At 31.8% G+C, this 21482-nt stretch overlaps 1 protein-coding gene across 2 annotated transcripts in view; it reads right to left on the bottom strand.

The window, feature by feature from the left end:
- Positions 1 to 21482, bottom strand: part of LOC107452999 (uncharacterized) — a 108494-nt gene that overhangs the window by 39535 nt on the left and 47477 nt on the right. For both annotated transcript variants that reach the window (XM_016069652.4, XM_016069653.5), the window contains exons 3-5: positions 16329 to 16565; positions 9627 to 9708; positions 6632 to 6772 (exon numbers count right to left, since the gene is read on the bottom strand). In XM_016069652.4, coding sequence (XP_015925138.2) covers positions 6632 to 6772; positions 9627 to 9708; positions 16329 to 16565 — 460 coding nt within the window. The remainder of the gene's footprint in view (positions 1 to 6631; positions 6773 to 9626; positions 9709 to 16328; positions 16566 to 21482) is intronic.

Here is a 21482-nt window from a genome sequence, read left to right as displayed (position 1 = left end):
AGTTAAAAAAGATTTTTCAAAGATTTTTAGTATAGTGAATTATAGTATAGTTTCATAGTTATAAAATACTTTATTATTCACTTAAGTATTTGTTTATATCCCATTTTCAGTTTTTATGGTAATATTAGAACCACTGTAAATTTGATTTGAACCTAAAATCCAACAAAAGTGCTAAAAACTTTTTCATTTTGTTGATTGTATGAAAGCTCCTTTTTTTTTTTTTTTTTGGATAGTTGCAAAAAATCTTAAGGCACATAAAACCTATGAATGTAATAAACAGTTATGAATAGTAGCTCTATTCAAATATTCCACATTACAAGTTGAATAGGACTTAAAAGTAATTTAGTTTTAAAATTAATCTTTTTTACTGGAAATAATGCAAACAATACCTACAAGAAATAGAAATTTAACTATTTAAAATTTAAAAAAGTTGAAATTTTTTGAAAAGAATTCAGAAAAAAGTCTCACATAGACATGCGAGGTTGTGAAAACTTAATTTGCTTTCTTTCTGAAATTTTAGTTCAAAAACACTTTGTAATCATATCTTTTCCATATTGGTTAAAAAAGAAAATACTTCAAAGTTAAATTTATCTACCTTGCTTCAGAAATGAAAGAAATTACAGCAAACTTTTTATTATATATAAAACTAATAAAAATTACAAGGTCTTAAATTAAAAAGAAATAAAAAGCGTAATTTAACACATTAAATTCCTATCTGCAGTGTCTTTTTAAGATTATAAAAAGTAATTAAAAAATGACACACTTGTTTCTCAGTGGAGTAAAAGATTTTCTAAGAAAATTGAGACAATTTCTGGTTATTAATCATCAATATTTATTATTTACAACTTAACTTTGGATAATCTAATTAAATAATAAGAAAATAAAAAATTCTACAAAATTTTTAGCCAGAAAAAATTAACATTTACAATTTTACCTATTAAGTTCATCAAATATACTGTTACAATCCCAAAAATACGTATTTATTCGCATATAGCAAAGAAAATTAAATTCAATAAGTTTTTTTTTTTTTCAAAAAAAAAAAAAAAAAAAAGATATGCTCATGATATTGAAAATAAATTAAATTTAATTTGCGTTTCTACTGAAATCACGTTTCCTCGCCTTGCTTCTTTTTCCAAGTCCTCTCCTAGTTTCACGCATAAATACCGTACAAGATTTTTCGTTAATCGAAAAAAATATGAAAATACATCGTCATGAAGACTAAAAGCATCTTCTCTGTTTCGATATATCGGTCGCCTCCGAAGACTTAGCCGTGTAAAATAATTAATTATCAATGCATTCCATGTGCTCGCCATTACTCTACTGAAAATACCAATGGTTTTCGCGTCGACCGAAAAGAGCGCTCAAGATCCACTAAAATTTGCTTGGAATACTAAAAATCGAGCAATGGGAGGGAAAAGTAGAGTATCAGGTAAAGCTCCCCCTGGTGCGGCTTCCAAAAGCTCAAATCGACTGTCGACTTCGAGCTCACAATACCAGCCCAGAGTCCCCTTGCCGTCAGGCAAACCGTGAGGTGTTTCTGAGGTTTTCCTCTCCATGTAACACTATTGCGGTTAGTTCCATCAGTCTGATTGATTGATCTGATTTGAATAGTATGCAAAACTTTTTCAATTCGCTAAAAAAAATTGGGATATAGCGAAATACGCAAAAACTAAAGTTAACATTAAAGGATCCTGAATTTCAAGCACGTTACTGAAAAAACTATTAAAACAATATTTCTAGATTGAAACTACTATATTTTGGGGGTCAGAAATCCGAATCCGTCGAAAAAAGGTTTGTTTAATCGGTTAACAATTTTATATCTAATTTCCTAACTTAAAATATCGTTTGGACTAATTAATTAGTATATTTGATGTCACCCTCTCGAACCATTAAGAATGAGTCCTAGAACATGAAGATCCGAACTTAAGATTAAAATTTATTCCAGTGGGTCCATTTATTTTTTTGCGCACTGTACATTCATTTGAAGTATATGTCAATATTGCTGATTATAGCAAAATAATTTTATAATTATATAGAAAGGGAATTTAGCTTGTGGTTATCCATATGCTTTGATAATTTTAAGGATTATGATTGAAAGAGGATAATAAGGTGAAATGATGTTCACTTTCAATATTAATATCAGATATAAATAAATAAAAACGTCTTTCATTTTGTCCTCGTCATATCTCAAGAACGTTTTATGTTTCGATAGAATCGAAAATGTTTTCGTACAATTGCAAAAATTCGTTTTTCCAAAGGTAATGCCATGCAAAAAATATAGTTTTAAATAGTTATAAAATATTTAATATTTTTTATATTTATATTTATAATATGCGTTAGAAAAATTCTGAATCTCGATTTTTGAAATCCCCGTGCAGTAAATGGCGACTGATGCACGCTAAATTTGCTGAGTTGCAAAGTCCTTCATGTTCCCATAACAAATCAATACCTCTGGGGGTACTTATCCAGGAGTTTCCCTGTCTTCTGGATAGGTTCAAAATTACAAGACTACGGAATTGAACATTAGTAGTCGTAAACCCGAAAATTGGTTCAGTTGTTCAACGACGGATAAAATAAAATAAAATAGCAAGACATACAAATTTTTATATAATTTTATGGAAGGTAATTTTAAATTGTAAAATACAAAATTTGAATGAAATCGGTTGAATAATTCGAGATAAATAAAATTTTAAGCAAACTGATTTTTTTAATATTTGATAAAACAGAAACTAATTGATCGATTGCTCTGAAAGTTTGTATTTTGAAATTAAAAGGATGTAAAAATATGTAGAACATACAGTTCAATACATTTTACTATTATTTAATAAACTAATAAAAAATAACAAATAACTATTTAAAATTATTTTTGCTTAAAAATTTGTGTATAAAATATTTTTTGTAATTTTATGTAAACATTTTTCAATACACTCAAAAAGTTCTCGAGATAATGGGCTATAATCGAAGAGTGAAGTTAAAATTAAAGGATCCAAACTTTCCAACTCTCTCTTTGCAGTAACTGCAGTTTAAAATTTTAACTCAAGTATTAGGCTAAAATTCTGGCTTTTTTATTTTCTTTATCGAAAGAGCTTCGAAAAACACCCTGTATAATTAAGCATAGAAAATAATTAAAAAAAGAAAAACTAGTTAAAACGAAGGAAAGTTACTATAAGCAATTTCAACCTATCTAAGAAGCATACGGAACTTAAAATGGAAGTAAATACGATGGTAATAAAAAAGGAGAAAATTCTCATAAAAAATAATTAGCACAAAAATGAAACTTGAGGTAAAACTAAACAAACATCGCATAATCTTTTTATTTTTTATTTCCAATGGCTAATGTCAAACTCTTATAAGATTAGCAAAGAACAAGAATAAAAAAGAACACAATGAGAGAAAAAGTCCCATCAGCAGATCTTGAGTCACTCCGGAGCCCCGACGCAGAGTCGTGCATACCAACAAATGTCCATGATTTCGTCTCTTCCACATAGTGGGCAATTTAGGACTCGTGAAAATGCTAATTTGGCGAAAGTCGTTCGCCAAACAGTCATGGCCGACCACGAGTCTGAATTTCGCTTTTCATGGGGCTTATCTGAATATATTTTAGTCTAAGCTTCAACTTCTTGAAGAAACACGAGCAAGGCTTTCCAATTTTGTCTTATATGTGAAGTTTTGTGGAATGTAAAGAGCAAAAAGTGTTTAGCTGTTGAATTACTTGAGTGCACTTCTTGGTCAACATATCTGCTTGTTCGTTGCCGTGAATATCGCAATGTCCTGGAGTTCCTTGTAGTCCCTCGGTCCTCAGAAACTTCTCCAGAAAAACCCGACAATCTAGGACATTTCCTTTCCTTAGATCCGGCAGCCTGCATGGCAGCTTTGGAGTCAGATAAAGAGATCACTGAATATCTATATCACACCCGGTTCCCCGAGCTAGACCTGAGTATTTTACTCTTTCTCTCTTGCAACAGTCCTGTTTTCAGTTTCTGATTTTCATTAATTATTACATTGTCATGGTGAGCAATTATTCCATTCCATTTATTTAAAAAGTCTGGTTATCATTTACAGATTACTAATTTTTAGACTATTGGTATTCTTTCATTTTTGTTGCGTTTATATATTTATTAATTATATCATACTTCTTTGCTTGTTATCAATGTTCACCCTCGCTTTAGTTTCCAAATTAACTAGTAATGGCTTTTTGTCTTGGTTCGGTGTTGTATCAGACCCTGATCGGAAGTAACAGACAGCGTGTTCATCGTGCGAGGAGACCCGTGTCCCTGGAAAAGGGGATCCTGGTAGTTGAAGGTCTACTTTGATCCAGAGATGGGCATTTGTCATTCAGAATAATGAATAAAGAATGATGAATAATTATTCAAAATCTGAATAATGAATAAAGATTTATTCTTTAGTCAGAAATATTTTGAATAAAGAATAAATCATTCATTATTCTTTATTCGAATAAAGAATAAATCGTTCATTATTCTTTATTCAGTATCCTTTATTCATTAGTCAAGAATAACTGAATAATTTCACTGGTCAACAAAAATAGGCACGGAATACTCTGACTACGATTATGACAACTACAAATAAAACGTTAATCCTTTTCAAGTATATTTATATAATGCTTGAGGAAATTTACTCTTGTCTAACATATTGCATACTTTTGAGAAATGGTTCCATGGCAAAAAAGCGTTTAATTTTTTAAGTAAAAATTTGTTTTAAAAAGTTAAAATAAGATTATCGTTTGCTTTCAAAAACTATAAGAAATTGCGTCTTATAGGTTTTGGAACAAAATTTTAAAATGAACTTAAGTAACTAAACTGTTATAAACCTACTTTTTAGCACAACTAAGTATGTTATGCTGGAGTAAGTTAAAATAACATAAAAATAAATATTCATACTTGTCTTAGTTTTATAGTTAAATTAAAAGTATTATAAGACATTTAAGAGCAAACGATGTTTTGTATCTCGTTATAGACAAAGACATATCGATTGCATTTTTCGCTGGTTATTCAAAATTTTATTCAGAAAAATTAGTCATGACTAATGAGTTTATTCATCAATCATTATTCATAATTTTTTATACATTTGCATAATGAATGATGAATAATGACTAAATGTTCATATGAATAATCATTCAGAATAAATTTATTCTGAATAAATTTAGTCATGAATAAAATTTTCGTGAATGATGCCCATCACTGCTTTGATCCGTGCTTTAGGTGAACGGGGGTTACATATTGGTCTGTGTGCAATCGGCTAGACACGAACGTCATCTGTCGGCTAGAGTTAAGCCCGGGGTCACTTACTGGGCACCTAGTTAAGGGTAGAGGCTGCTTCAGGGGTTGATTTTCGGGCAGAGTAGTCAGAACATGAGATAAAAATGCAGCGAATGGGAGCTCCAAAAGTAGCGGATTCGAACATTATATATATATACAAATGTATCTAGTTTAGTATCAAGTAGAGCTATAAGCGTATTCTTAACGATTCTATAAAACTATTGTTTAAGCTATTGGTCAGCATCGGTGTTACAGATTCCTACTTGCATCCCCACTCCGTGGTCGGTGGTGGCTCTGAAGTTCGTTTGTTTTTCTATGGCAGAAAATAAGCAGATGGTGTTCAGTTCCGCATACCGAAACAGAACAATCCCTATACCTAGTTTCAATCTTGCGAAATGCACAAATTACAACCACACTACAGCAAAATTCCTGATACTTAGTTCTACAGAAAAAAAACTCTCTTCTATGTCACAATTTCTAGTTCAAAACTTGAAACAAGCATTGGGAATACAAAAAAATGTCAAATACATGCCATTAGAAGATTTAGCCGAAAAAAATAGCAACAAACAAACAGCTTCACTTATAAAATTGAATAAATTTGGAAACGTTAAAATTACAGTAAACCCTCCCGACCCTGCAAAATATATTTAAAGGCATAATTTCTGTTATATGATGAAATGTATGTAAACAAATTGTAATTTATTCTGTAAATAAACTTTTAAAGTATATTGGATACTTGTAAATAAAATTTTCAATTCATTTTTAAAAACTTAATTTTATTTATCTTTACTTTATTTTACTTATATGAATAATTTAAACAACATAAGTGAAGGGGGAGGAACGGTCCATTGGTCACAAAAATGACGATTGTATCGTCATCTGTTGCAATTTGAGGACAAATCAATAAAAAGGAAAACAAGATCTCCCCGAAAGTTGGGCGAAAACCAGAATCTGCTTCGGTTTCTTTTTTTCAAAATCAGCTCACATGGACATAAATCATGAAAGGATAACATGATATAAGAAACAAGGTCCTAATAATTTGACCAGTTGTTTATCACTGAAGCAAATGTGTATAAATATACACATTTGCTTGTATATATATATATATATATATATATATATATATATATATATATATATATATATATATATATATATATATATACGGTTTATAGTGGAATTATTGAAGGTTGAAATCAAGATTATGTTGGTCCATCAATGGATAACCATTAAAAGTTTTGACTTGATTATTTACAAAATTTTAGTCCATTCACTTAAATGGATGCTCACCAGTAGGCAAAATAACGTTTTAAATGATAGATTATTTTAATCAAATAATGAATATTTTTCCTTACTTTTTGGTACTATGATTTGAGGTTGGTAGAGACCACAGCTGATGACCATCATTTTTTAACATTGTCACAAAATCATGTTTCCATAAAATTAATCCTTCAGTTATTGATAGAAATTTGGATTGAGATAATATTCCCACTTTTCTAAATAAATAAACATTCAGTTAATCATAAATAAGTAACTTTTTTAATGGAATTTCAAACATAAATTTAATGGGATGCCTACAAGTGACATAGTATGGGTATCTCTAGCCTGATTGGTTGTGAAAACGGGGGTTGTTTACGTTAGTAACTGTTCTTTACATTCTATTTCAAGTTAACTTACCCCGTCAAGTATGTAAGTGATACATTCTATAATCACTCCCAAAGATTCTTTCACCATATATTTCTCACTTAACATAAAGACGACGCCATGTAGATCATAAACAAACTAATTGTGCATTGAAGTTGCCAGGTGCACAAAACAAAAATATATCACAGTTACAATAAAATGTATAAACAAATAATAAATCTAAGAAAAAATTATATTTCAACAAATTTAATGTGCGATACGGAGCTGTGTTTAATTAACTTTACGTTAATTAACATTCTTACTCATGTGGAAAAACTTAGTCAACTTTGACACGCTATTTTTGACAATTAGCTGCCGCTGACGTCATAGATCACATGTGAGTTGGGTATGTTTGTTCTCCTTCGGAAGTGCAAGTACCCAATTATAAAGTGATTAATTGACTGACGAATGACTTTTGAAAATCAGTCGTAAAACAGAAAATGTTTCTAAAAATATTTAAATAATTTTTATTGATCTAAAAAAAGAAACTTTGGGTTGTGCGTGGTCTAAGATTTCCTTTTCTTTTTAATCTTTGAAAATGAATAAAGAGAGATGGATAGAAATATTTAGTTTTCCTTTTAAATCATTATGAGATCCTGTTAGAACTCTAAAAGAACAATTTGATTTTCTTTGGGTATCTTTTTCATTTTCATTTTTTTTGAACCCCTGCTTTAAAATTTTAAAAACCTAAAATTTTGCCCTAAGCTTCCAGGTTGCTTTTACTAGAAGTGTAAATTTCGCAGATAATTTCATATTAGTCAATAATTTCAAATTATTCAATAATTTTTCAAGCTAATTTCAAAACAGGTTATGAAATTAGCAGTAAAAGCGTATTAAAATAAATTCACAGATCTATGGTACTTATTTAACTTTTATACATGAGTGAGTAGTTATTACAAATGGTTCTAACTAGTTAATGAACAAGAATTTATCGATAAAATTTACACAGAATGTAGAAGAAATTTCAAAATTTTGTACACATGTGTCACCGATTTTCTATGTGACTTCCCTTGGTCACATGGACAACATCTAGGTCATTTCACGCCATACATTCTGAAGCATTTGTGCAGTCACCGAAGCAAGCTCATTACAAATGCGTTCTTACAGTGGAAGGCTTCTCCATTTCCGATATTCAACAGTTGTGCTGGTTAACCTTCCCACTTCTTTGGGAGGTTGCTGCATCGTTAAAAATGAGCCACCGCTTCATCATCCAGGCTTTCCAGCATAAACGTAGCTTAATTCATACGTTTGCTGTAGTGCTCCTGTTTCAATTGCTGCACAAATTGAATTCTGTAAGGTTTTAGTTGCAGCCTTTGTCTAAGAACGCACCATACCATTGTTTGTAACTCCCTACTGCCTTCGTACGTCAATTTTCGTGGGTTTCGCTCATACTTGCGGCGAATTTGCTCAAACATATGACCTTCAACTACTTTTCCTTTTGCACAAACATACCGTTTCTTCAAACATCCCATTTGGAGGTTCTTGATTGACGAAATCTTCTCTACACTGTGATAACAGAATGACAATTGTTAAATTCTAACGGACATTTTTACTAATGATTACGCTGCTCCTTACGTAAAAAAATTTTCCATTTACATTCTATGTTAATCTTATCGATAAATTATTTTTCATTAAATAGTTGTTTGTGATAACCTTTAGAATTATCCTGTATAATACAGTCTTTGAGACCAGAAGTTGAATAAGGAGTGCTGGAATTATTGATTATTACTAAGGCCCGGATTTTGATGACATTTGCATTTTTTTGCATTTTTTGCATTTTTGGACATTCTTTGTCCTTTAGAGCATTTTTTGAGATTTATAGGGCATTTTCTTTAAAATTTTGGGGCGTATTTTGCATTTTAAAGCATTTTTTAAATTTTTTGTTACATTTTTCTAATTTTTATTATTTTTTTTATTATTACACTGGCTTCTAAACAATGAAGAAAATTTCTAGGATATTAACGGGTGAAGCAACATCTTTTCAAATTGAAGAAGAATTGTCAGTAAGTGTGACTGTCCTTTTCAAGTACGCACCAATAACATCAGTAGACGTTGAAAGAAGCTTCTCCTGGTATAAAAATTTGCTTTCAGACAAGAGACGCTCGTTTACATTTCAAAATATTAAAAAAAAAAATTTAATAATCCACTGTAATTCTGATATTTAGTAATATTATGAGATGGAAGTTGTTATATTCATTTAAGTTTCTATACAAAATGAAAATGTTTTGGAGTCAATATATTTTCCTTTTTTTTTGTTATTTTTGGATCTAAAACATATTTGTCAAACTTTAATGAACGTAGAACAAGTATTGCATTGCTTTATATTTTTTGAAACGACTCATAATAATTTTAAAGAGTAAAACATTGTTTTAGTTCAATATTTTTACTTCTATTTAAGTCATGTCATAAGGCATTTTTAGCGCAATTTTCGCATTTTAAGGGCATTTTTTGCAGTTCATAAGGGCATTTTTTGCACTTTTTAAGGGCATTAATTGAGATTTTTTAGGTCATCAAAATCCGGGCTCTAGTTATTACAGTTCAGCTTTAGTCAATAGAGGTCTGTACAGCTAGTATTTTAAATTGTTCACTCAGTAAAATATCAAGAAAATGTGTGTATTTCTAGAGTTAAAATTATTTTCTGTCTTGAATTTTAAGGTTTATACTTACTCTGATGTTAGAGTTGACATTTTAGCGATTTCACTTTTGTCACTTCTACACCATTCTTCTTGAGAAATTTTCATCAACGTTTCTATATTAAAATACATTCCAATTAATAATGAGCTTTCTTTTATGTGTGCATTAATAGAAAGGAAAGTATAGCTTGTCTACTGTAAGAATTTCCTCAAAGTTTGAGGCCGCCTCCTGCTATGAAAACAAGAATAGCGATACACAAGTCAAAATTTCTGATGGTTTTTCATTGATGGACCAACATAAACTTGATGGTACTCATCGATAATTCCCTTAACCACTATATTTTTGTGATGGTAGCCAACATAAGTAACCATCAGCCCTATGTAGGAATTCGGACTGATTTATGATGATCCAACATAAGAATAACAATTTCTTTTCTTGGTTTGTTCATGTTGAACCATCAGAAATTTCCATCATAGTTTATAAAAGAAACATAAAAGAACCCAAATGGTTATGATGGTATATTCTTGCTGAACCCACAAGACTTTCCATTAAACCACCATAGAAATGTATTGTTGTACCATTATGAACCATCACGAACTTCTATAGTGTACTAGAAATCAAATGTTGGAACGATCATGAACCATGAACAACCATCATTCCAATGTAAGAATTCGGTCTGATTTATGATGGTCCAACATAAAAAATATATTGTTTTGATGTATATTCCTGAGAACTAACAAGAATTCTCATTAAACCATCATGGAAATGTACAGTTGGAACCATAATGGACCATCACGGATCCTCATGGACTGTTGGTTCATGAAAATCAAACTTCTCTCGATGGTAAACCATCATAGTATTAATGTAGCAATTTCCAACATGGAAGGATGGAAGTTTGTTGGCATATCATACACAAAACGCATAATGTAAGATGTTCGATGAGGATCACTATAAAAGTATGTTGGACCATCATGAATCGCATTGAAACCAACATAAACAATCAAACAAATTTTATGGGATCATTAAGAATTTTGACTTAGGTAGCTTCTAAAACAATTGACCAAAGAAAAAGATTCTCAAGCTGATCCGAACCAAATCCTGCCTTAAACAATGATCCCACACCTCTACTTAAAATATTTATACCTCGTTACCATAGTCACCTCCATGGGTCCAGAGGTATGGCTAGAGGAGTTTTTGCTTTGGACAAACTATATAACATCTTTGGGGTAAAAAGAAGCCCCGAAAAGGTGACAATTGAAATTTATTTCTTCAAAATAGTCTAGACCAAATTCATTTCAAATGTTTTTTCCACCCAAATTATGCTTTAAAATCGTTGAATTAATGAACCACACGATAAAAAATGTTTTATTGATGAATAATAATATTCTGAACCGACTTCTATGCGAATGTATTTTTCACTTAAATTATGCTTTAAAATCGATGAATCAATGAAACACAAGATAAGAAAATGTTTTATTGACGAATAATAAACGGAGTTTCTCTTCACATTTTCCCGATCTTCAAATCAATATTAACTCGGTTGGAATGGAATGCTGTGACAAAACTTGATTTTAGAACGATTTTTATCTGGCCATTCAAGTCGTGCTTTATAACGCCGTATATTTGAGTTGTTTCCAAATCAAAAGTTTCATCATGAGTTTTAAAAAGGAATAAACTTGTGTTTTTTGATTCACTTTAACACGTTATTTTTCGAAAACTCAAGATTCGACACGTAGCACGAACTTAAAAATTCTCGTCATCTTGGATTCTAATTTTTATTCGTGATACTTTTTCGTGAACTTTTGATGATCATTTAATAACACAAAAAATCAGCTAGAAAAGTATTATAAGGAGAAACATTCAGTGTACATACTCAATAACCCCAAAACAATTAATTTAGTGATGGAATAAAGTCAGTAATTATTAAGATTGTGTTCATTATTGACAATGATTGCGTAGTAGTTGACTACTCTGTTAAAACGTGTTGTCTAACTGTAAATGATAAGTAGTAGTATTTAGTTCAAAATATACTTGTAAAAATACGTTTACTTATTTATTAGTCTGTGTGACATAGTTTTTCTGCAACAAAGATAAAGATAGAAATTAATTGTCAGTATACAAATTTGCCATGTTAAAGCATTTAAAAAAATTAATAATCCGCTACTTTAAGCTCATTTAAAAATGTTACATTTTAGAATGTTTGAAGTTTAATACGTACGACAAACAATATTGTTACCTTATTAAAATTTCATGCCTAAAATATTGTAAAATAATGAATAAACATCTTTATTTACATTTCTTGAACATAGACTGTTCATGTTTTTGATGCATCATTATTTAAATTAATTTATAAATGATTAAAAAAATAAATAATTATATGGTTTATTCAAAATGGTGTTTACGTTGAGGGAAGAGCAGAGCTAGAAAGTTGGTAAAAGTTTTATTCACGAAGTTTTAAAAAAAAAATGTGAAGGTCTAATTTAACATTTTATTGGCTTCATATAAGCTTAGGCGATTAAAAGCATTGAATTTGATATATTTTCGTATCAGAATATGCATAAATGCTCACTCCAACTAAAAGGTAGACCTGAAAATTTAAATTTTCATTTAATAACCAGTAGTTGGTAGACTCAACTGACTGTCTCTTTTTCCTTAAACCTATTGAGTTGGTGACCGATATCGATAAGCCCTTTTTATTTAAAAACCACTTTCTGCATTTTTTTTTAAACTTTGATTGAGCTACATTTTTTAAAAAAAATTCCGATTAGAAATAGTCTACGGCTATAAAAATTAATTCAACAATAAAAATGATATAAATATATGATAAAATTTAGTGAAGCATACTGACTTTTATGGAACGTTATGTAAAAATATTTGGGGCAGAGTATACACCAAAAGTATCCGGTTGTTATGGTAGTGTTTGTTTCTCGTGATTTGGCCCCTCTGTGCTTGGAACTCTTAATGCACTCTATGTCAATATTTCAGCCAGCATTCACACATCGAGGCTTGCACAACAAAATGGGTGTTCAAAAAGCCCCGATCTACTTCAGGACGTATTAGACTACCAGCCAAATCGACCATCCTCACTTCAGCTGTGATGGAATCAAAAACTTCCCAGTCATCAATGCAACATCATATTAATCAGGACAGTTCATACCACTGGGTGTCCTTTAGGCCAGATAGTGTATTTAATGTATGTGAAGAGTAATCAACCAAAATTGATGGATTCTCAAAGTATCCTTTCGATTGATATACTTTTAAATAAAAAGATTTTTTAAATAAAGCAATGGAAGAAAATAACCGTTTATTTAAGTGACCACTTTTTTTGTTAACTTGCTACATGGCAAGTAGTTATTTTCAGGTCAATTAAAAGAGTTATATATTTTAATATAGCTATATATTTAATTTATAAAAAGTTATATATTTATATGTATTAAGAGTTCTGTATTTTAATTTTTTTTTAAAGGAAAAGATAGTTTGTTTGGGAGTGCTTATGAGTTAGACTCTTTTAGCTAATACCCTTCTTTGTGTTACGTTTTGCTTCTTGTGTGGCCATACATGGATTTTTCATGGTTTTTTCATCATGGAAGGTATTACAAACTTTTAAAATCATTTTCGAATTAATGCATTTAAGCTTCAAAAAATATTTAATGTTTAATAGTATTTTCCTTTATAATTTCAGCTCTTCAAGAAAATTTTCAGAAACTTCTCGGAATCCGATTCAATTTTGAGAAGGGAACTGCAAATAGAAGTTGCACACTCAGATGGAAAGTTAGGAGTTCGATCCTAACAGCAAATAAAGTGTGCATATGCTAGGTGCACTTTAAATCTACTGGGGTGGAAAGTCCTCTTCTTGATTTTATTTTATAACCGCCGTTGAACAACCGACCCAATTTTGGGTTTACGACTACTAATGTTCTACTCCATAGCCTCGTAATTTGTAAGCCAATCCAAAAGACAAGGGAACTCCTGGATTGGGAGAAATTCGCTTTCGTGGAGGACTTTTTGATGAAACTAAGCCGCATTTGCGTTACATGGAGAGGAAAACAACGAAAGCCTCCCACGGTTAGCCTGACAGCAAGGGGGCTCTAACCCATAATCCATTTACCACTGAGGATATTTTGTGCACTGTGGTCAGTGCATGCCGGGTGTGAAATTCAAATCAGTAGCTAATTTATTAATCCCAGTAACTTAGTTCCATCTTCTTTTTTTTAAAGTTCCGTTTAAGATATTTACACCTAACTCCTCGTTTGTTTTTACTAGGTTCGTAATGCATAATCTCATAGCAGCGAAATACAAGCAATTCCATTGAACAAAAATTTTATTTTCAAAAATTTTACTGATGGTACTCAAATTTTGATTTTTAATATTAAAGGCAACTTTTAAGAGATAGTGTAAAAAATTTTATGTCTTTTTTTGTCTCATTCCTGAATGCAATTAAATGTTTGTGCAAATTTAACTTTGATAAAACACAATATTAACTACTTTTTTTTCGATTTTGAAATTTAGATGATATGTAAACTTTTTGGCTAACATTGTTGGTATAATACATAGTACCCTTAACTGATTATCAAACTGTTATAAGTTTCTGATGTGAAAACGTAAAAACTATTTTTACATTAAGAGAAGTATTAGCAAGTTGTGTTATATGAAAGGCTTCCCTGGTTTCACTTGCTGAAAATATTTCTACGGGTGCCTTTGGGTTTTGTTAAGTAAAATTTCAGATTCTAAACCGATTAAGTTACGTAAATATTTCTCCATTGAATTTCAGGGGAAAAAGAAGTGAAGGAAGTGAATAATTTAAATATTTTTAAATTATTTTCTTTGTCGTCTTAATTATTACATGGATCTAAATGACATATAGTTTAATTTTAAAGAAAAAAAACAAAATTTTTTTAAAGTAAAAATTTCTATTCAATTCAAATGTAAAGTAAACAAGAGAATATTGCTGAGTTGAGAATATTGCTGAGCCTGACTTTAAGCATATATGGATACTGACGGATAGCAAATCTTCAATCCAACACCTTAGCAACTGGAGGAATGTTGGAGACAGGGCTGCGGCTTCAATTTTGGGGATGCTCTTCAGGCTCTCTGCGGACTTTGGAGTACACTTCCAATGGATTCCATCACACGTTGGAATCAAAGGTAACGAGATGGCGGACTCACTGGCTAAGGATGCTTCTTTGGAACCTCTACAGCCAGATCTACCTTCCACTTTCAACGAGGTCTTTTCAGAGTGCAAAAAAATGTTTATGGACCTCTGGAGGGTTCCTCCTCCGCATAGTTGGTATTTCAGAAAACGACCTGGAAGTGCCTTGCTTTTTGAGGGACCTAGAAGCCAGCAGACTTGTTTATCTCGCTTTGCAAGTGGTCACTTGAGGTGTCTCTCGTATGTTCAGGGGCAAAAGACTTTTGGACTTTGCACTAAATGTAGGACTGCTCAGGCTTCGCCCGAGCATATTCTAAACTGTATCGATTTTAAAATCGACGAGGTTTTTTCAAAACCTCATCTGTTTTTAGACTTCCTGGACATTTTTGGACTTATGGAATTGGTCTAATTGGGATGGACCTCTTGGGGATTAGAAACAACAACAGATTTATAAATCATTTGAAAACTATAATTTATCAAAATAATAATAGAGTTAGTACACCAAATACAGACAGTCCCACAAAATTATAATAATAGAGATAGTACACCAAATAGAGATACAAAAATGTTGGGAAAAAACTTATCAATAAAAATCAAGAAGGAAGAGATGGGGTAAAAATAAAGTAGGGCTTATCAGTCGGGGTGAACACTCATCCCTGTTAAATAAATAGTTTGTGGGACACATTTTTCCCTGCAAGATTTAAATAGATAAATATATGACGTATGTTCTTAGGATGCTATTGGCGTATGTTCGATCCCCACACTGGACAAAATAGAAAATCATAATTAAGAAATATTTTATACCCAGTAAATGATGAAATCAAATAAATATAAGATTAATAATCAATTTATGATTCATGTCTAATAATATAAAGTAATTCTATATAAACTTTTTATTTAAAAAAATAAAACAGTTTTTTTTTAAAAAATTGATTTGTTTAATTTTAAAAATATAACTAATTGCAAAATTAATTAATATAAATTTTTATACACTCATTATTAATAATTATTTTGTTTCATAATCATTCAAAAATTATGCAGACTAGGAAAATTCTCCATTAATAAACATTTAATGTTATAAAATAGTATACATTATTAAAAATATATTAATTAAATATTTGTGAAATCAATTACTTTTATTTATAATAAACCCTGGCCTTTTTTAATATATTATGCTTTCCTTCTTAAATCATTTATTAATTTATATGATGTACAACTCAACCCCAATTTTTAATGCCATACTAAATAATATTTTTTAAATGATGTATAAAATCGCATACCTTAACATTTAAAGTTTTTCTACCATTTTCGAAGAAAATAATAAAAATAATAAATAGTTACTGAAAGTTATACTTTTAGTGGAGTTTTTTTTCTTTCTTTATTACTTGACATCATTTAAGGAATAACACTTAAGTACTTTATGGAATTAAAATTAAACAAATGACCAAAAAATAAAAGAGAATCTCATAAAATCAGCAAAAATGAAATTTATCTTATCTTATTACAGCAGTGCGTGTTAAATCAGAAAGTATTACCATTTTGGAAAAGCTATTAGAGTAAAGAAAGATCAACAAAGTGTTACGTACCATTTTCTCCCTCTTGGCATATAAAAATGAGATCAGTTTCGTTTTGTTTCTTCCAGGCCATTAAATGAACAGGAATAGAATCGCAACCTTTTATCTGTATATTTCTCATAGAAAGAATTCTAATTTGTGATTTGGACGTAGCAACAGCTATCTCATCAAGTCCATCTTTATTACAATCGGGTAGAACAGTTAAAGAAAAATTGCTAAGATTCAGTTTTCTTTCCCATATTTTTCTGCCTAAAAGTTAAAATATATTTATGTCATGTTTTATTAACGTGTTATTGAACAAGTTTATCAATGAGCGATAAATCAATGCATCGGAAATTATCGATTCTATGTAATCATAGCCGATCCGATGTTTGGATTTTATTTTATTTTATAACCGTCGTTGAACAGCCGTCCCAATTTTCATGGGTTTACGACTACTTACGTTCAACTCCGTAGCCTTGTAATTTTGAACCAATCCAGAAGACAAGGAAACTCCTGGATCAGTACCCCCAGAGGTATTGATTTGTTGTGGGAACATGGAGGACTTTGAGACTCGACAGATGTAATGTGCATCAGTCACCATTTACTACACGGGGAGTCTTCGGCCGGCGAGGATCGAACCCACGACCTCTTGGATATGGGCCCAGCGCCCTACCGATCAGGCTATCCCGGCCCCGATGTTTGGATTGGCAATTTCTCGAAGCATCGCTAATTGTGATTTACTGAGATGAGTACAATATTTCCGGATGTATCGTTGACGTTGATGTCTACACGCCCGATGTTCCCGATAGTACATGCATGTCTGCAAGCTCGCGCGAAGAGCATTCTCCTCTGTAAGTGAGAAGTGATAGCTATAGCGATGATCGTTATCTTTTATTTTATTTTACATCGTAACTGATCGTTTTGTTGGCATGATGGATACGAATGTGATTGAGAATCGAAGTGTAGTTGAATCCCTTAGTTATGGAAGGGTTTTCTTTTAATTGTGTGTGTGCAAATCCTGTTGATCAATCTAGCCGTTTAATGTATTTTAACCACTATTTTGCAGACATCCACGTCTTTAAATATTGAGAAATAATTATAAAAAAAATGCAACGTTTATTTAAAAAAAAAATGCAACTCACGATGTATCAAAATATCGCGATGTTAGCGCGATGATACATCGCGATGCCAAAATCTTAACATCACCCAGTCCAAGTACTGAGACACAAAAATTAAAATAAAATTTTATTTCGGCGGAGGAAGGGCAAAACTTGGTGGAAAACCTTGGAAAGGGTTATTCATATCTTTCTGGACAGACTTGTCTCAAAAAATTATCTCATTAAAAATTATTTCATATTTGGATAAACAAATTTAATAATTTTGCGCAATAAATCATTGATTCGCTTTAGACGTTTTCGAGATATAGCAAAATACGCGACAACAACAACAACAAAAAATTAAATTAACAATTAAGGTTTAAACGTTCGACTGCTCTCTTCCTAAATTATTGCGATCCTATTTTCTAGATTGCGGCCGCCCTAATTTGTGGATAAAGAGGCTGAATCCGTAGGGGGGGGGTGAAGCATTTTTTAGGGATAAAATACAGGTTAATTCAAAATGAATATAGCGAGCAGCGATGGCTCAGAGGATAGAGCGTTCGCCTTCCAATGAGGTGAACCGGGTTTAAATCCCAGTCGATACGAATTCCACATCCGGCTTGCATGGACCACAGTACTGACGTGAAATAGCCTCAGTGGTTGACGGATGATGGGTTTGAGTCCCCCTGTCTTCAGGCTAACCGTGGGAGGTTCTCGTGGCCTCTCCATGTAACGCATCTGCGGGTTAGTTCCATCAAAATGTCCTCCACGAAGGCAAATTTCTCCCATTACTCGATACGAAAGTTCCCTTGTCCTCTGGAGTGGATTCAAAATTACAATTCTACGGAGTTGAACATTTGTAGTCGTAAACTCTTAAAATTTGGATCAGCAGTTCAACGACGATTATAAAAAAATGAATATAGCGATTACAAACGGCTGCAACTATTTAATGAAAATAAATTTATCTATAAAATTTAGACAAATGCAGAAGAAACTTTGTATACATGCGTCATAAATTTTGTGTGTGCGGCGAATTGTTCCGCCGAAACACCGCTACTTTTCCCGTTTATTCAAATATCCTGTTTGGAGGATTGTAACGCTGTGATACAAAATTTCACAAATGAACTTCTTTACGTAAAAAAACTCCATCTACATTCTATGTTAATCTTATCAATAAATTATTTTTCATTAAATAGTTGCATTACTGTTTTCTTTAGTTAATTAGCATATTTAAGGATAGACTCCATTAAAATTGAGTCTTAAGTGCAATCCAATCATTAGACTAAACAATATTCATGGTTTGCAAAGTAAGTATAAGCATTAACTATATTTACATCGATAATTATTTTCTCTACTAATAAAACAGTTCGATCAAGTGCCACAAAGGGATTGTTTAATCTCTCGTTTTTAATTGCCTTACCAAATTATTTAAATTAAAAGTTAGTTTTCATTGGTTTGTGACACCCGAGAATACACTATCTGACGTATCTGGACACCCAGTGGACATTGATTTAAATATGCTTGACCACCATCAACTCTCTTAAGTATTTCTAATTAATTAAATAATTGAATGAGTTTATAATTACTGAGCACAATGGGGCTTTCAAACTGATTAAGTCTGATGGGCATTGAAAGATGTTTAAACAACTGGCTTTTCAATAGTTTGACGAAATAATTTATACTTTATGAGTTTTTTATTTGTTATACTCTTATGTTTTTTAATTTAATTATTTTAATTAGCTTTTTGGTTTTGAAAATTATTTTATTATTCGACAACTGGTTATCATCTAATTATTTTTTTTTAAATTATGCATGTAAGGGTTTTAAATTATAAGTTTTCATTTTAAGTTAGGACCACACGTTTAAAAATGCTTTATTTTATGTGCATTGATTTTTTGGGGGTGTGGTGAATTCCCCATTCGTAAATTGTGATGAACTTTCCCGTTCGCAAACTGAACTTTCCCAGTTCAAAAAATGAACGAAGAGACTAAGGCCAAAGCGTGCCCAAAATGTCTGCATAAGAACTTTATTATCCTTCACGTGCACGGTAATCTACTCGGGCAGTGGAAGCTCGGTGTAGGCTAGGGTAGGACGTCGTATGTCTATGCTTGTAACTTATTTCATCTCCTTTAATTAAATGTTATTATTTGTTTATAATTCTCGTCTAAGTCAATCTCTTAGCTAATATTAATCTTGTTCCTTTTTTAGGATTCTAAATATTTTTATTGGCATGTTACTTTTAACTGTTTTTTCTTTAGCATGATCCCAAATCAGTAACTTGCCAAAGGGGTAATAAAAAAGCATTATTGAATACCTTTATTTTATGTGTGTGAAGCTTTTTAGTTTGATCAATATGACATGCTATAGGGGCCCAAAAACATTTCCGGGGGCCGTTTTTAAGATGTTTACTTAAGATGTTCGCTACTAAGTACGAGGGTTGCTATTTATATTTCTGGCCTAATAATGAAAAACCAAACATGCAGGATCGAAATTGGTTTTATTGCTTTTCAAAATATTCTCCATGATGATCAATACACTTTTGCATGCGTTTGAACCAATTTTCAAAGCACTTTTTCCAGTCCGATTGAGGTAACTCCAAAACATGCGTTTTGAATGCATCAACCGCTTCTTCGGAGGTCGAAAATCGTTGTCCACGTAATTTATTTTTGATGTGAGAGAATAAGAAGAAGTCATTGGGTGCCAAATCAGGGCTGTACGGCGGATGACCCATCAGTTCGATCTTTCGCTCCGTCAGAAATGCCTTTGTTTGAGTCGATGTGTGAGAGCTCGCATTGCATGATGAGGAATGATTCGCCTGTTCTTCTGCTTTTTTCGAATTTCTCTGATGACTTCTGGCAAACAAATGGTTGTGTACCATTCAGAATTGACCGTCCTGCGTTGCTCTAACGCCACTGTTGCCACTCGACCGTTAATGCCGAAGAAACAGGCAATCATTTGTTTCGATGTGCTTCTTCCTCGAACAACTTTTGTTGGTTTTGCCTCGTCTTGGAAGACACATACAGTTGATTGCTATTTTGTTTCCGGCTCATATGCATAGATCCATGATTCGTCACCTGTGTAGATGTTATACACAGCCTTTGATGTACCTTGAACGTATTTTTCCAACATTTCCTCGCACCAATCGACACGAGCCTTTTTTTTTGAGCGCTTGTCAAGTTATGCGGGATCCAACGCAAGCAAATTTTTTTACGCTCAAATGTTTATGCAATATTTTATTGATGCTAGTCATACTAATGTCCAAAGACGCCTCTATCTCACGGTATGTCACATGACGATCTTGCTTTATCAGTTCACGCACAGCATCGATCTTTTCTGGCACAACAACGGATTTTGGACGACCTGCACGGGATTCGTCCTGGATCGAACATCGACCACGATTAAATTCGTTATACCAATTTTTTACAGTGCTGTAGGATGGTGCTTTATCGCTGAATAAAGAATTAAGTTCATCGAAGCACTCTTCTCTTGACAATCCACGTCGAAAGTTATGAAAAATAATGGCACGAAAATGTTCACGATTCAATTCCATTTTTTGAAAGAGAAGAACTTTTCAATTTACTGTCAACAACACAAATGAAGCTATAATGGTAAATCGTCTGCTGAATTTATGTTTAAAAATATCAAACTTTCGATTAAAATCGTCTGCGGTCGCCTAGCAACACTTACTGTTGCCAAGGCCAGAAATATAAATAGCAACCCTCGTAGAAATGAATGAATAAGTATTTTAGGGAATTGACTTTAAATAACTAATATTTATAGATTTTCATAACATTCAGTTTTATCGAATATTAATACGTATTTCTTTTTTTCTTCACCCTTTTCTCGTTTAATTTTACTTCGATAAAGTTCACTTCTTTTGTTCCCCAAACAACACCAAATTTTACATTCTCAGGCGGAAAACAATAAAATAATTTTCAAAGCACGAGACACTGGGAAATCAAAACAAATCCATCTAGTGCAATTTGTCTATGTAAAGTCATTCATCTGGAATAAAAACTGTGGTTATTTCAAGTTATTTGAGCTTGTTTCCATAGACAAATTATACTCTCATTTAAGGTACTATAAA

The sequence above is a fragment of the Parasteatoda tepidariorum genome, chromosome 11 (assembly GCF_982258835.1).
Source record: "Parasteatoda tepidariorum strain Cologne lab strain chromosome 11, Ptep-v5.0, whole genome shotgun sequence".
Classification (NCBI taxonomy): Eukaryota; Metazoa; Arthropoda; class Arachnida; order Araneae; family Theridiidae; genus Parasteatoda; species Parasteatoda tepidariorum.
This window is presented reverse-complemented; position numbering and strand designations above follow the sequence as displayed.